At 35.5% G+C, this 17,148-nt stretch overlaps 1 protein-coding gene across 2 annotated transcripts in view; it reads left to right on the forward strand.

Moving 5' to 3' along the window:
* Positions 1 to 9,812: 9,812 nt before the first annotated feature.
* Positions 9,813 to 17,148, forward strand: part of Zc2hc1a (zinc finger C2HC-type containing 1A) — a 44,949-nt gene continuing 37,613 nt past the window's right edge. The window contains exon 1 of one of the 2 annotated variants that reach the window (XM_048783089.1): positions 9,813 to 9,948. In XM_048783089.1, the coding sequence (XP_048639046.1) occupies positions 9,834 to 9,948 (115 nt within the window). In that variant the 5' untranslated portion in view covers positions 9,813 to 9,833. The remainder of the gene's footprint in view (positions 9,949 to 17,148) is intronic. The other variant, XM_015485890.2, reaches the window with a different exon arrangement.

A 17,148-nucleotide genomic window follows, 5' to 3' on the forward strand; every position in this document is an offset into this window, starting at 1 on the left:
ATAGAATACAGGTTATTATCTCTGTTTTTTTTTTTTTTTGTATTTACTAAGAGTTGCTTTGTGGCATAAGATATGTTCTATTTTAGAGAAGGAACCATGTGTTGATGAAAAGAAAGTATATTTGCTCATTGATGGATGAAATATTATATATATGTCTGTTAAGTCTAAATTATTGATTGTATTATTTAGTTCTATAGTTTCCTTATTTAGTTTTGTTTGAAAGTTCTGTTCAGTAGTGAGAAAGGTGTGTTAAAGTTACCCAGGATTATTGTATTATGGTCTATTTGACTCTTGAAATTGAGAAGATTTTGATTTATGTACATAGATGCTCCGTAGTTTGGGGCATAAATATTTATAATTGTTATCTTGCTTATATATACTTCCCTTAAGAAGTATGAAATGTCCTTCTTTGTCTGTTCTTATTAACTTTGGTTTGAAGTCTACTTTATCTGAAATGAGAATGGAAACCCCTGCTTGTTTATGCAATCCATATGAGTGATAAGTTTTTTCCCATACTTTCACCTTCAGCCTGTGGATGTCTTTGCCCATGAGGTGAGTCTCTTGAAGACAGAATATTGTTGGGTCTTGCTTTTTAATCCAATCTTCCAGTCTATGTCGTTTGATTGATGAGTTTAGTCCCTTAACATTCAAGGTTATTATTGAAATATGATTTGTATTTCCTGTCATTTTGATTTATTTCTAGTTTTTTATTTGTCTTAACTTTGATGCTTTTCACTTTTTTTTTCACTTCATCCTCATGGAATATTTTGTTGAGAATGCTCTGTAGTGAAGGCTTTCTAGTTGTAAATTATTTTAATTTTTGTTTGTCATGGAATGTTTTAATTTCATCTTCAAATCTGAAACTTAATTTTGTTGGATATAAAATTCTTTGTTGGCATCCATTTTCTTTCAGAGCTTAAAATATATTATTCCAGGGCCTCCTATCTGGGCTGAGAAATAAGTTGAGATCCAAGTTGGTTTCCCCCTACAGGTAATTTGATTTTTTTCTCTCACAGCCTTTAAAATTTTATCTTTATTCTCTGTGTCAGTCATTCTCATTATAATGTGTCTTGGTGTGGGTCTGCTATAATTTGGTACATTTGGGGTCATATAAGACTCTTGTATTTGATTTTCCATACTACTCTTCAGGTTTGGGAAATTTTCTGCTATTCTGTCATTGAAAAGATTGTGCATTCCTTTGGTTTGTATCTCTGTTCCTTCATCTATTCTGATAATTCTTATATTTGGTCTTTTCATGTTATCCCATAATTCTTGGATATTCTGTCCAGTTTCTTACCATCTTCTACACATGTTTAACTCTACTTTCAAGGTTATATATTTTGTCTTCATTGTCTGCAGTTCTGTCTTCCAAGTGGTCTAATCTGTTGGTGATGCTGTCTATTGAATTTATAATTTGGCTTACTGATTCCTTCATTTTGAGGATTTCTGCTTGTTTGTTTCAGGATCTCTAACTCTTTATTGAAGTGGTCTTTCACTTCCTGTATTTTTTCTCTGATTTCATTCCTTATACTATCCTTTTCTTCACATATCAATTTAACTATATACAATCTGAACTCCTACTTGGACATTTCTTCTACTGTGTTATCAGTGGCTTCTATTGTTGAAGCATCTTGGTTTATTTGGGGTGCTTTATTCCCTTGTTTTTTCATATTGTTAGTGTGTTTTTCCATCTAAAAGTATGGATCTAAGGCAGGATAATTTCTACCCTGTAGATCTATAGTGTCCCTGAAAGCTTCCAGCACTTCACCTTTACTGGTAAGACCAATATCAGCAGCACCCAATGAACACAATATATAGCATTATACATATTTAATGCAATTCCTATTAAAATCCCAATGACATTCTTCATAGAAATAGAAAAAACAATCATGAAATTTATTTGGAAAAATAAGAGACCCAGAATAGCTAATGCAATCCTTAGCAGGAAAAGGCATCACAATACCAGAACTTAAACTATACTACAGAGTTATAGTAAGAAAAACAGTATGATATTGGCACCAAAACAGACTGTAGACCAATGGTACAGAATAGCGGACACAGAGACAAACCCACATAAGTATGGTTATGTCATATTAGACAAAAGTGCCAAAAACATTCACTGGAGAAAAGATAGCATATTCAACAAATGGTGCTGGCAAAACTGGAAATCCATGTGTAGCAAAATAAAATTAAACCTCTCTCTCTCACTCTGCACAAAAATCAACTCAAAGTAGATCAAAGACTTAGTCACTAGAACAGAGACCCTGAGCCTAATAGAAGAAAAAACAGGCTCAAATCTTCACCATGTCAGCCTAGGATCTGACTTCCTTCACAAGACTCATAAAGCACAAGAAGTAAAATCAAGAATTAATAAATAGGATGAATTCAAATTAAAAAGCTTTTTCCCAGCAAAGGAAACAATAAAGTGAGGAGAGAGCCTACAGATTGGGAGAAAATATTCACCACATGCACCTCTGATAAAGCATTAATCTCTAGGATATATAAAGAACTCAAAAAATTAACACCAAAAGAAATCTAAATAACTCAGTCAATAAATGGGCTATGGAACTGAACAGACACTTCATAGAAGAAAAAATACAATTGATCAACAAACATATGAAAAAGTGTTCAATACCTCTAGCAATTGGAGAAATGCAAATTAAAACTAATCTAAGATTTCATCTCACTCCTATCAAAATGGCAATCAAGAATACAAACAACAATAAATGTTGGTGAGGATATGGTAAAAAAGGTACACTTATACATTGCTGGTGGGACTGCAAATTAGTGCAACCACTATGAAAAGTTGTATGGAGATTCCTCAGAAAACTGGGAATAGAACTACCATTTGACTCAACTAACCAAGGAATAGCCTTGGTTTATAGCCAAAGGACTTAAAATCAGCATACTATAGTGACACAGCCAAACCAATGTTTATAGCAGCTCAATTCACAATAGCTAGACTATGGAACCAACCTAGGTGTTTCTCAATAGATGGAATGGATAAAGAAAATGTGATTATATATATATATTCCACCCCCCCCCCGCAATGGAATGTTACTCAGCTTTAAAGAAGAGTAAAGTTATGGCATTTGCCAGTAAATGGTTGGATTTGGAGAACATCATACTAAGCAAAATAAGCCAATCCCATAAAACCAAAGGTGGAATGTTTTCTCTCATACGCAGATGCTAATTCACAATATGGTGGGGGGCACTAGAGAAGAATAGCGTTACCTTAGATTAAGTAGAGGGAAGTGATGGTAGGGAAGGGGAGGCGATCTGGGGACAGGAAAGATAGTAGAATGAAGCAGACATTATTACTATATGTACATATGAGACTACATGACCAGTATGATTCTGCAACATGTACACTCAGAAAAATGAGAAATTATATCCCATCTATGTATGATATATCAAAATGCATAAATGCATTCTACTGTCATGTATAACTAGTTAAAACAAATAAAAAAAGTAATGTGACTGAACTTAGTCAATCCTATTTGGGACTTTTGCATATATTATTAGAAGAGAGATGATCCTATATTTTTCACATATTACCTTTATATTGCTTGAACAATATTGCTTTTATTGGTCTTAGAATATTATTTTGAGCTCTTCCTCTTTCGTAATTTTATAAATAACCTGTATATACATAAAATTACTTTAGCCTTCAAAAGTTTGTAAAACTCAGCTGTACATCCTTCCTCGTTTGGGCATTAAAGCAAAGAGAAATATATCATTTCAATTTCATTAACACTTTTCATTCTACTGAAGTTTCTTTTATCTCAATTTTTTATTATATCCAGTTAAATCCATTTCTCCACGTTTTTACGTTTATAAGAACAAAGCTATTCATAATATCATCTTATTTTTAAATCCAATGTATCTGAATTCATTTCCTCTTTTTAGAGAATGTTTTGAAAAACTGAATTAGTATAAAGAGAAAACTAAGATTGTATTCCTAATACATATCATATGTAAATATGACCTCCTGACAGAATAAGAAAACTGATTAGGAAGAATAGAAAGTATAAAGCAGAAAAAGAGTATAGGGAAATTCCCTCATAAGCCACAGGGGAAGAGAAATTTAATAAAAACAAAAATGAATCAGACATAACTTTCCTGTGTTCATATATGAATACACAACCACATCATGTAACTCCACATCATGTATAACCACAAAAATGGGAAGTTAGACTTCATGTATATATGATATGTCAAAATACATCCTACTGTCATGTATAACTAAAAATAATAATAATAAAACTCATTATGCCCCTCTCAAACAATAAATAACCCACAATAAAAATATACTATATTCCCATTTTGTCCATGGTTTTACTTCCATAGTTCCAGTTACCTGTGGTCAACTAAGTTCTGAAAATATTAAATGAAATATTCTAGAAATAAACAAAGTATAATTTTAAATTGTGTGCTGTATTATATTGCATGATAAAATTTCATTCTATCCTGCTCTGTCCTGACTGGGATGTGAATCTGCCCTTTGTTCAGCATATTCATGATGCATATGCTTCCCATCTCTTAAATATGATTACCTTAGCCTTCAAAAATAAGACATATTGGTTATGAGATTAACTCCCTTGGTATTGTAGTATTTACACTTAAGTAACATTTATTTTAGTCTTGCCTCAAAGAGAAAAAGTAATGAAGATGACAACTTTATTACACTGTATTGTTACATAATTGATCTATTTATTATTATTGTGTTAATCACTCACTGCCAAATTTATAAGTTAAACTTTATCATAGGTATCTACTTATAGGAAAATAATACAGTTAATATAGGGCTAAGTACTTTATGTACTTTCAGGTATCCATTGAGTATCTTGAAATGTATATGCCATGGATAAAGAGGACTACTATATTGATGGATTTGACAGAATTAAATTACAGAATGACATCACAAGGAAAATTATCAAGTATTTGACAAACTGGAAGAAAATGTTTCATGTAATTGAAATTAACAAGGGGTTACCATCTAGATTATACAGGAATTTACAAATGCACAAGAAAAAGATGACAAGCACAATTTGAGAATATATTAAACTAAGCAATTTATTAAAAGTCAAATATGAATTTGCAAGTCAATGAAGAAAATCTTTGACTCTTAACTCACCAGAAAATATTATAGGTAAGCCAGCCATTAACAAAATATAGGAAGATGTATACTATGCACAATGCTACTGGAAGTACACACTGGTACTGCCATCATAGAGAGCAATCTGGGCATACTTAGTGAAAATAAATATGATCCGGTAATCTATTCCAGGGAGGTATCCCAGAGGAATTTGAGCACAGGTTCATAGAGGGACAGGCACAAAGATGTTCATTGTAGCAGCAAGTTAGAGGCAGCTGGGCCCACTTTGCTACAGAAATGAATAAGTAAAATGCTGTGAATATATACAGTAAGATATCATCCATTGCTCAGAAGCAATAAATTAGTATCATATATAGCAGCATGGGTCAATCTTTGAATGAATGGTAAGAAAGATAACATTAAATTTAAAAGTTAAATTTAAAAATTAAAATTAGTTAAAATACAACAATTAAAACAGAGTGAAGCCTACAGAAAAATGTCTTTATGTAAATTAAAAACAGATGCATATATAAAACAGCATCATATGTTTCAAGGAATCATATATACTCAAAGTTTTCTGTGAACTTGGAACGTAAATGCAATAAAATGGTGCTTATAGCAAGAGGGATGGTAAACATAGTCAAAATGGATGATTGAAAAATAATCAAATTTTTAAAAATTTGACTTAAAATTCGACTGTACATAGACAGTTGAGGTATACAGTTTGTATTAGGATATATAGCTAATTCGATAAACTGTACCTGAGATTAAAAATATATAAATTATATAGTCATTTTGCCTGTCCTCTGTAACTTGGCCTGGAAAAAAAAAGTGTTATACTGAACAAAAATACTCTCCTTGCTTTTCTCAGAACATGCCAAGCTTGCAATATTTTAAGGAGGATTATGCCATTGTCCCTGGATACTTAGAGATCTCTACCTATCCAAGTACATGCTTCAAGATACAGTTTATGCTCTGCTTCTCTACAAAACCTTTTGAATTGTTTCATTCACATAAATGTCTTTTTGAAACTGTTTTTATAAGTAGCTTCATGACATCTAAGACTTAACTACACATACGCCCTCTATTGCTGTGTTATGTCTTTTCCAGGACTTTCTTTGCTAGATGCTAACATCCTAGAGATGAATTTCTTTGAAGCTCCCTGTAAGGTCTAAAACAGTGTTGTGCACACAGGAAGACCTCAATAAATACCTTAATTAATAGATTTTCAGTTGCAATGGAAAATTTATTTGAAATGTTGGTAGCAAAGGATATATAAGTGGGATCATAATGGAACGTTGAAAAACTTTATTGTTTTGCAACTGGAAATTAGTTTTGAAAGTATGAGAGAACTGAGGTTCTGTTGGGAACTATAGTTCTTTGGGGGAACTAAAGAAGAATAGAGAATAATCCCAATCACACTATGAATAGAGTAGCTCTCCAATGGTGGAGGGAAATGAAGTTTGCTTTAGATTCTTCGCTATTTCAAGGTTTTCTTTCCTTTTCTTGGTGTTTTCTTGTCTAGGAAACCTTTCACACAGCATATCTCCAGCACTGACAGGCTATGTACCTTTGCTTTTTGACTGTCCTAGGCAATGATAAATAACACTACCTCTGCCCTGAATATGTAAATAATTTTATTTTACTTTAATCTGAAAACTAAAGCTAATAAAAGGCCACTCAAAATGTACTCCCTTAATCTATAAAACTGTTCTACAGCCCATTTTCCCATTTTTAAGGAAAAATATTTTTTGTTTTTGATGAAAATTATCATTACAATATGATTACTAAATATATTAATTAATTTTCGTATATGAAATTGTGGTAATTCCTTTCATTGCCATGGAAGGAAGAAATAGTCTACACAGCAGAGTTGATAAACTGAGCAGTGTTCTCACTGAGATTCTAAATCTCTTTCAGCTGTGCTCTACAAATAATCTGAATGGGAATCAAAGGTTCTCTTTGAAAGGGAACTTGAACTTTGTGCAAAATCCAACAAAAGACTGTAACTTCCAAATAAGGAGATATGTGTCACTTGCTCAGCCCTCTAGAAGGTAAAGAAAAAATGTGTTCCTTTTGACCACCATTCCAGCTTCAGGGAATGGTGGTCAAAAGGAACACAATGCAAAGTGGAAATCATCATGGAGATGAGGTAATAAAAAGATAAGCATTCAATATCTACTTCAACTACTTCCTATTTTTGTTGTTTGAGCCAAGTCAGTAAGAAAACATTTCTGAAACTTTGCTTTTGGTATGATAAGAATGTGGGAAGATTTTTTTTTATATCAACTCACAAGATCACTTGGTGGCTAAAAATAATATGTACATATAATAGCTGCCTGTTAGGAACATAAGAAACTGAGTTTCATACATTCTAGCAATTGACCAGTGATGAATGGACCTGGAGAATAGAAGGTAATCCATAAATACTTGCTGAATTAATGCAATAGAAAAATGGAATACAACATTGAGGAAGTTAAGTCAGAAAAGAACAAGAAAGAGACTCACAGGCCAGGCATGTAAGAAGCAGAGGAAGAAATTCACAAAGGAAGAAAGGAAGATGTCCTCTTGATTCAGGAGTCAGTACCAGAGAAAAACTGCAGGACTCAAGGTAGTTGTAGCATAAAAGTGTTGCAAGCCCAATAGAAAAGAACAGCAAGCATGTTTAAGGAATTAAGATGCACAGTAGCAATGAACTACTTAATATAGATTAAACAACCTATGTAAACACTTTGATTTACACATTTGAGGTAGCTATAAGACAAGAAGTAAAGGAAATTGGTATCCCAATGAATGCATTATAGACTTTACACTTAGAGCAATTTAAATTCAGGTTCTACCATTAACTCTGAGACATCTAGAAAATGAAGAATTCAATTCTGAGAAATAAAGATTGTAGTATCTACTTTGTAGGATTGTCTCTTTGACAAGAATATAAAAGGACCCAAAATATGCCTGACATTTCTGTCATTAGCATTATTATTGGCATTACTGTAGATTTTCATGTCCAATTAGGTGTGTATCAGTACTTTAAGGTATATATGTCTTGACTGCAATTCAAGAACTTGTAATTTGTAAAGAAACTTTAATTTGTAACTTGTAAAGTAAATGACTTTATTTTTATATTGTCTTCTATGTGTACTTTTTACTCCTTCATGTCCTTTAAAAGCCACACTTCCAACCAAATAAATAAAAAAAATTCTAAATCTTGCCTAGCACCACTGAAGGAGGAAAAGGCACCATTCCATACTCATTCTAGAGTAGTTAGGTTGCCTGCCTATGTGGCTGCCCTCTGGCCAGCTAGGCCCAGGATCTCAGAAGAACAGAAGAGACTGGGCAGTACCAGGGGAAGGACAAGTGGTAATTCAGGCATAGTTGAAGTTTTCTTTTTCTTTTCTAGTATGAGGATTGAACTCAAGGGCATTCTACCACTGAGCTGCATGATCAACCCTTTTTATTTATTTTTTTTTAAATTTTGAGACAAGGTGAAGGAAGCTGTGGCTTCCTGATAAGTTGCTGTGGCTGGTCTCAAACTTGCTATTGTTTTGCCTCAGTCCCCAAGTCACTGGGATTACAAGCATGTGCCACTGTGCCCAGTTATGGTTACAGTTTTCCTTACATGATTCCATACAAGAGATAGACTACAACATTCAAGTGGCTTAGAGCACCTTCCCAATGAGACATTCAGGCCTCAAATTTACTTTTTAAAACAATACCCTCATGTAAGTGGTTAGTAGTGAGAATCTTCCTTCCAAAAAAGGTTTATAAGGTGCATACTTTTAATTGTAGACAAAAGCTAGACAAGATGTCAAGATTTTTCAATTACACAGAATAACGGGAGAAATAATGTAAGATTTGTTATTTACAATACAGGATATTGATGACTTGCCTGTATATATATTAGAGTCAACAAACAAAACTGCTTATCAGTACTAAATCCGGTTTCCAAAGAAACTTAGTTCTGGTGAAACGCATTAAGAATGTTAAGCAAGGCCATTAGAATGATTTACATAATTAGGTAGCTAGCTCCCCAGTTTAAACTCCCTGATCAAGCATAGTTTTGATGTTATCTCATTAGTTAGCAAGCCAGCACACTTTTTGGCTCAAGGAAGAAAAAGCATAGGGGTCAGGGTAGGCCAAGAGTAGAGGAAGATGGGGGAGGGCTAGGTTTCACTTCTAATTTTTGGCCCAAGCTTTCATGAAGCTGAGGAAATTGTTTTTACGGAGTTAAGAGCAATCCCAGTCCCACAATCCCAGAGACAAAACGTGATTTCTCAAGGATAATGTTGTGTTAACTCATGAAGCTGTGTGTGAACATAAAATCTAGGGGTGACCCTGTGGTAAAGTCGTGTGACCTACGACGGGGAAATGGAGAGAGTGCTGCTTACAAGTGTACAGCACCAGGTCGTTGGTACGATTTGCTTTTTGCTTATGGAGTTTGCGCACAGGGATAAGCGACAGGACATACTTGCATTGATTGGTGATGGGGAGCCCGTGAGGCGCTGATATACTCTAAAAAAAGGAGATTAAGGTGAGAGGGCAAACGAAGCTGGAGTTGAACAAAGGCGCTGTTGGATCGCAGAATACTGCTTCGGCTTCCCAAGAGGGTGGCGGTGAGAGCAGCGAGCCTGAGTGTGGCGAGCTCAGACAGCTGTAGGCACGTCCCAGCCGTTCCTCGCCGCGTCCACGCCCCTCTGGAGCCCCGCCCCCTTGCGCGGACCAATGGTAGGCCGGGATGTTAGCAGGTGGGAGGCGCGGCCGGGTTGCTACAGCCAAAGCTGGGCGGCGGCGGATGCTGCTGAGAGAGTTGCGGGGAGTCGGAGGCGGTGGCGCAATGGAGGGGCTGGAAGGTGAGGAGGTGAAGGGATGCGGGCCGGGAACGAGCATGGACCCGGAGCACTTGGGGGCCCTGGACACCAGTCCCAGGAAGGCGAAGGCCGTTCAGGAGTGGGGATCCCCGTCGTTCCTGCGGAGGCCCGGGCGGGTAAAGCTGGACAGCCCCCGGCGTCTTGGAACATAGGACTCCCAGGCTGCCCCGCCTCAGACGGTCTTCAGCTGGACTACCCCACCCCTGCCGGAGCTAGCCTTGGCTCAACCTGCACGTCATCCCCTACCGTTTTCTGGTCTTGCTGAACTCCTGAGTTTACTGTAATCGCTGTAATCACAGGGGCACTGGCCAGATTTTATTTTCCTTGCATACTGGTCTCGGTAAATGTCCACGGCCTCCCCACCGCCAAGTCTTTGCTGGCCCCACGGGATTTATCTTTCACTTCCAGCCAGCTCCTGACACTGTCTTGGCCAGTTTCCCCAGATAACCGTTTTTCCATTTCTACAGCATCTTCCATCAGAGAGGTGCCAGAGCATTATCCTAAGGCAGTGTCTCTGGCCAGCTCTAGAGCCGGGACAATAGATTACCAGAAGTATTTAATGGTTTAGTCACAAGGGCTGTGTAAGGTAGAACCAGTATTGGTTCCTTATCTTTGGGTTTATCCTTGTGCTGTAACCATGACTCCAGATTTTGCTTTGTTCCCAGTTCTTTCACTTTTTCTGTATTCTCTACCCATTTTATCTTGTGTAAGGACAGCAGTCGCTTAAAAACAAAGGAAGGAAAAAAACAGCATTGGCAACAACGGTTTCAAAATAAAATTTTTTAATTGGTAATCCTTCTGATGAAGAAAAGGCTTTCAGATTGAAAGATTCTGTTGTCTTGATTCAGGTCCTTTTTTCTCCTAATTTGCATGGATTCAGGTGAAATTAAGGATAAGCAAAGGCACTGAACCCTTTGTATTGTTGTGTGATAGGAAAATACTTGTGTTATGAAGTGAAAAGTGATAACTAGTAACTTCTTAGTAATCTGAAAGCAAATGCAATAACATGAGTATGAGTTTTTTCATGCTTTTCCTGTAGTCTAAAAATCTTATTGAACACCTTTATGATGATAGATAAAGAATTCTGACAGTTCTCCATTTGTGGGCAGCTATAGCTATGACCTATGAAGATCTTGTTTCCTTTCTGAATTTACTTTATGAATTTTCCATAAAATCAGAAATTGTACTGATAGTACTCTTTTCTTTCAGGATAATCTATTTAGTGGACTTCTCTGGAGGCAGCCTATTTTTAAATTATCTTAAAATATGTAGTGATGTTATGACAAAGTGGCTTGGAGCATGGGTTCTGGAGTTCTTATACGATTATTATAATACACATGAAGTGCTTTAATTTGCATATTTTTATTATTTTATTCAACATCTGCAATGATCTTCATCTAATTTTTTTACTTACGTTTTCTAAGCACTCTTCTGCCCTGAAAATGTACCAGAGAATAAAAATAGTCAAGGTCTAGCCCATATTGTAGAACTTACATTTTTACAGTTCTGGTAGTACTATTACATTTAAGATATAATGGAGCCTATTATAATATTAAATTACACGGGTCGAGAAATACATTCTAATGAAGTATGGAATGGACATGTTTTATGGACCTAGCTTATGATATATCATGTTAAAAAGTACTTGATATTTTTAGAACAAAATAGGATGAGGTCCTAAACTATAATGCACTTAAATGTAATTAATTAGGTTGAAATATATGAAAATTGCTTTTTGTCTGGCAAAACAGTTGAATTTTGGGTAAGTGGTTTAGCCTAATAAAGCTCTTTTGAGTTTTCTTTTGAAGGGAGGACAGTGCCTTTCTTGCTTAATTCCCCTAACCCCTCCTCCTTTAAAAAAATTAGTTCTTATTAGATCACATTTGCTGAAACTTTAAATCTTAAGCTTGCCATTAATTAATTCATCCACCTATACCTCCATTTAATAAATATTGATACAGTGATAGATGTCTTTTCCCTATATTGGAAATTTAAGTCTACTACTTTGACAGTGTCTGATAAACATTATATTGAATTGTTGCATTATATTGCAGTATCTAGTGTAAAATCTTCAAGTTTGCATAATGTGTTGTAGTGGTATTTGCATGTAAATCATATACCACTTATATTATTTTTTATCTTCTGGGGCTTTTTAAAAAAATGTCAAAGAGATGAGCTATTACACTCAACACTGTGTTTTGAAACCAAATTTAAGTTAATGCTCATATTTTCTATAATTGATAACTGAGCATTTCTGTAAGGTTTGAACAGTTAAAACTAAGTCTTTATTTTCTTTCACCTTAAGGCTGTGAGGTGTATCTAAGAACAATAAAAATAGGTTTAGATTTAGGAGACTTACAGTCTCTTATGTTATCTTCTGTAAAATTAAGAGCAGATAAAATCTAAGCAGATTTTATATTGCATTGTCATTGCCTTCATAATGTCCTCCTTAGTGATGATAACAATTGTGGCAGAGATCAGACTACCCATTACTCTTAGGTTGCCAAAATTATTACATCTTAGTATTGCCTTCTGAAACTTGATTAGAAATGAAATTGTTGTTCTATAGTATTGCCCTTTTTCTAGTTGAAGGTAGCCATTATGTCCCATTAAAGTTTCTGCTTTGTTTTTCCTTAGGATAAATATATACTAGGTCATTGAATAATTCTTCTGTCTCTATTAATTTTTAGCATTCATTATATTTTGGGAACTGAGTTGGATGCCAGATACTTTAATGGCAAATGTAGAGGCTTATATTTGAATCCTTGCTTTGTTTCCTTTTATTTGTATGATTTGGACATTTATTTAATCAAAACCTCAGTTTCCTTAGCTGTAAAAAACTGTTGTTGAGTACTAGACTACCATATTATTAAATACTTAAAGCATTTAGCTATGTCTAGACAGAAGGCTCTTCAGCACAGTTTACTGGATGGATTAAATCAAAGGAGATGTGTTAGATGCTTAAGGATAGTCCAGTATTTCTTGCCATGCTGTATTTCACCACCCAATTGTCACAGATCTTATGACTTTTTTTTTTTTGCAAAAAGTTGGGATACAATATACTCTACTGTCATGTATAACTAAAAAGAACATGTATAACTAAAAAAAAAAAATTGGAGTACAACCATTATGTGAAACTTTTTAAAAAAAAATATGCTGGTTTTACTTAAAAAATCATTAATTATTAACTGTCCTTAGTGCAAGATTAGGTTATTCAAAATATTCCTGAAAATACATTAAAATATATTAAAATTGAATTGTCCAAACCTGCACACATCATTTCTTCATGACCGTTTGGCAAACATATTTCCAATCTGAGAAAAAAAAGTTAACACATTAGTTGTTACTGATTTTTGCAATATAGTCAAATTAATATACTTGACAAAATTTACTCCAGGGTTACAAAATATGGACTTAGAAAATTTAATTTGTGTCTGAAGATTTTGCACAGCTATCCCTGGTTCAGTTATCTGAGCACTCTCCTCTGCTCCACTCATATAAGATGTGTTTATCTTTAATGCTGCAGCCTTCTCAACACACCACAAATTGACTTTCAAAAATATACTGACCATGTATGTACACTGAAAATTGTAAGCTCTCCTGGCAGCACGAGAAGACAAATGCACATCCATGTGCTACTGTAAATACATTACTGTTCTGTTTACCTTATCATTGAGGTGATGAACAGAATTATACCATGTGACAATTGTTCAATTTTTGGACTGAAAAACAGGGCACGTCGATTATGCAGTGGTACCACTTATTCAGAGAAATATAGCAGGTAAAACATGTCATCTATCTCCCTCGTTAATTATGGTAGTACTGGAGGTAAATTTGGATAGACTGAAAAAGAAAGAGGCTGAAATTCTTAGATGTGATGAGGTTTGGAACTGAGGAATTAGTATAACGAATTAAAAGGGAGGACAGATATTTCTTAGGTAGAAAATTGAGATATCATTGCTATATGTGTAAGGGAAAAGAAATCAAAGATAAAGCAGCTTTCTAGCTTTAAGTAGAAGAGGGGTAATATCTTTAAGAAGAAGATCTAGTTTGCTGGATGAGCTAATGAGTTTGGCTTTAGAGATGTGTTTGTGCAGTACTTGGGGGTATCCTGTGGAAAAGTCTCATAGTTACTTGGAAATATCTATCTATTTGGAGCTTTTGATTTAGTAGTTATTGGCATATGTGACTCAAACGGGTGCAGTAACCCAAGCAAACCATAATTTAACAAAATGAGGGAAGAAACTTGCAAAAAAACTAATGCTTTAAAACTGAGCAGGTCAGGAAATTAGGGTGGGAGAGTCTTTAAAGAATTTTTAAAAATTGTCATGAAAAGAAAATGGGGAAGAAACTAATATTTATGGAGTAGTGAATGTGTCCTAGAAAAAGCCTATGGCACCTGATATTACTAGGAAGTCTGGATACTAACGAGTCCAAACCTTGCTTAGTTTGTAACATCTGGAAATTTGGGGCTTAGGAGAAAGAAACAGAAGCCAAGAGAGGAAGGAATTTAAAGGTTGAAGGGTTTTTATCAACAGTGCCTCATGCTGCAAAAATAGGATAAGGATGCAAAAGCGGGATTCAAATTTAACAATTAGTAAATTAATAGTGAGTGGTTATCTCTGTTTCTTTAAGTCTTTAATTATCCTCATTAACGAAGCTTTCCCTTATCCTACCCATTTCCCAAAGATAGCTTTATGACTCTCCTGTTTTCCCTTATTCTCTTCTTCCTTCATTGTGTTTATCACCACCTGGCATTTTATATATTTATCTATTTTTACCCCCCATCCCCAACCCCCATTAAAATAGTAGAAGCTCCATGAGATTGGAGTCTTTGTTTTCTTTATTCCTGGATTCCTACATTTTAGAACACTTCTTGTCTTGTGTTAAGTGCTCAACAAATACGTACTAAGTCGAGGAAAGAAACTGTTTTAATATAATGGTTAGGATTAAAAGTCGGCCTGCACTAATGCCATCCATTTCCCTGCAAATTCCATGATTTTGTCATTTTTTAGTGCAGAGTAATACTCCATTGTGTATAAATGCCACATTTTTTTTTTTTTTTATCCATTCATCTATTGAAGGGCATCTGGGTTGGTTCCACAGTCTAGCTATTGTGAATTGTGCTGCTATGAACATCTATGTGGCAGTATCCCTGTAGTACGCTCTTTTAAGGTCTTCAGGGAATAGTCCGAGAAGGGCAATAGATGGGTCAAATGGTGGTTCCATTCCCAGCTTTCCCAGGAATCTCCATACTGCTTTCCAAATTGGCCGCACCAATTTGCAGTCCCACCAGCAATGTACAAGAGTACCCTTTTCCTCACATCCTCGCCAGCACTTGTTGTTGTTTGACTTCTGGAGTGATATGGTATCTTAGGGTGGTTTTGATTTGCATTTCTCTGACTGCTAGAGATGGTGAGCATTTTTTCATGTACTTGTTGATTGATTGTATGTCTTCCTCTGAGAAGTGTCTGTTCAGGTCCTTGGCCCATTTGTTGATTGGGTTATTTGTTATCTTATTGTTTAATTTTTTGAGTTCTTTGTATACTCTGGATATTAGGGCTCTATCTGAAGTGTGAGGAGTAAAGATTTGTTCCCATGATGTAGGCTCCCTATTTACCTCTCTTATTGTTTCTTTTGCTGAGAAAAAACTTTTTAGTTTAAGTAAATCCCATTTGTTGATTCTTGTTATTAACTCTTGTGCTATGGGTGTCCTATTGAGGAATTTGGAGCCCGACCCCACAGTATGTAGATCGTAGCCAACTTTTTCTTCTATCAGACGGCGTGTCTCTGATTTGATATCAAGCTCCTTGATCCATTTTGAATTAACTTTTGTGCATGGCGAGAGAAAGGGATTCAGTTTCATTTTGTTGCATATGGATTTCCAGTTTTCCCAGCACCATTTGTTGAAGATGCTATCCTTCCTCCATTGCATGCTTTTAGCCCCTTTATCAAATATAAGATAGTTGTAGTTTTGTGGATTGGTTTCTGTGTCCTCTATTCTGTACCATTGGTCCACCCGCCTGTTTTGGTACCAGTACCATGCTGTTTTTGTTACTATTGCTCTGTAGTATAGTTTGAAATCTGGAGCAGATTATGCTAAGTGAAGCTGGCCAATCCCTAAAAAACAAATGCCAAATGTCTTTTTTGATTTAATGAGAGCAGCTAAGAACAGAGCAGGGAGGAAGAGCAGGAGGAAAAGATTAACATTAAACAGAGACATGAGGTGGGAGGGAAAGGGAGAGAAAAGGGAAATTGCATGGAAATGGAAGGAGACCCTCATTGCTACACAAAATTATGTATAAGAGGTTGTGAGGGGAATGGGAAAAAAACAAGGAGAGAAATGAATCACAGTAGATGGGGTAGAGAGAGAATATGGGAGGGGAGAGGAGGGGGGATAGTAGAGGATAGGAAAGGTAGCAGAATACAACAGTTACTAATATGGCATTATGTAAAAATGTGGATGTGTAACCAGTGTGATTCTGAAATCTGTATTTGGGGTAAAAATGGGAGTTCATAACCCACTTGAATCTAATGTATGAAATATGATATGTCAAGAGCTTTGTAATGTTTTGAACAACCAATAAACAAACAAACAAACAAACAAACAAAAAAACACTTCAGTTTCAACATAAAAAAAATAAAGTCTGCCTGCAATATAGATAGGGAGTGAATGAGAAGTAGGCAGGGACTAAACAGAAAATGTCAGTGTCTCAAAAACTGTGCTACTTAGGATTAGTCCTGAATATCTCTTTTAGGAGGAGGGATTCTGGTTAAGTCAGTCTCCTTTTTTCTTCCCTCCACCCCCGCGCCACCCCCATAGATTGAACCAGGAGTCTTGTTAAGAAAGTTGGGCCCTAATCTCACATGATGAAGATTAGGGCCTACTTTTTCTTCTATTAGAAACAGGGTCTCTGGTTATATTCCTGAGTCCTTGCTCCATTTTGAGTTGAGTTTTGTGCATGGTGAGAGATGGGGGTTTAATTTCATTTTGTTGCATATAGATTTCCAGTTTTGCCAGCACCATTTGTTGAAGAGGCTGTCTTTTCTCCAGTGCATGTTCTTGGTACCTTTGTCTAATATAAGATAATTGTAGTTTTGTGGGTTACTCTCTGTGTCCTCTATTCTGTACCATTGGTCTACCAGTCTGTTTTGGTGCCAATACCAAGCTGTTTTTGTTAC

Source organism: Marmota marmota, unplaced genomic scaffold (genome assembly GCF_001458135.2).
Source record: "Marmota marmota marmota unplaced genomic scaffold, marMar, whole genome shotgun sequence".
NCBI classification, from domain to species: domain Eukaryota; kingdom Metazoa; phylum Chordata; class Mammalia; order Rodentia; family Sciuridae; genus Marmota; species Marmota marmota.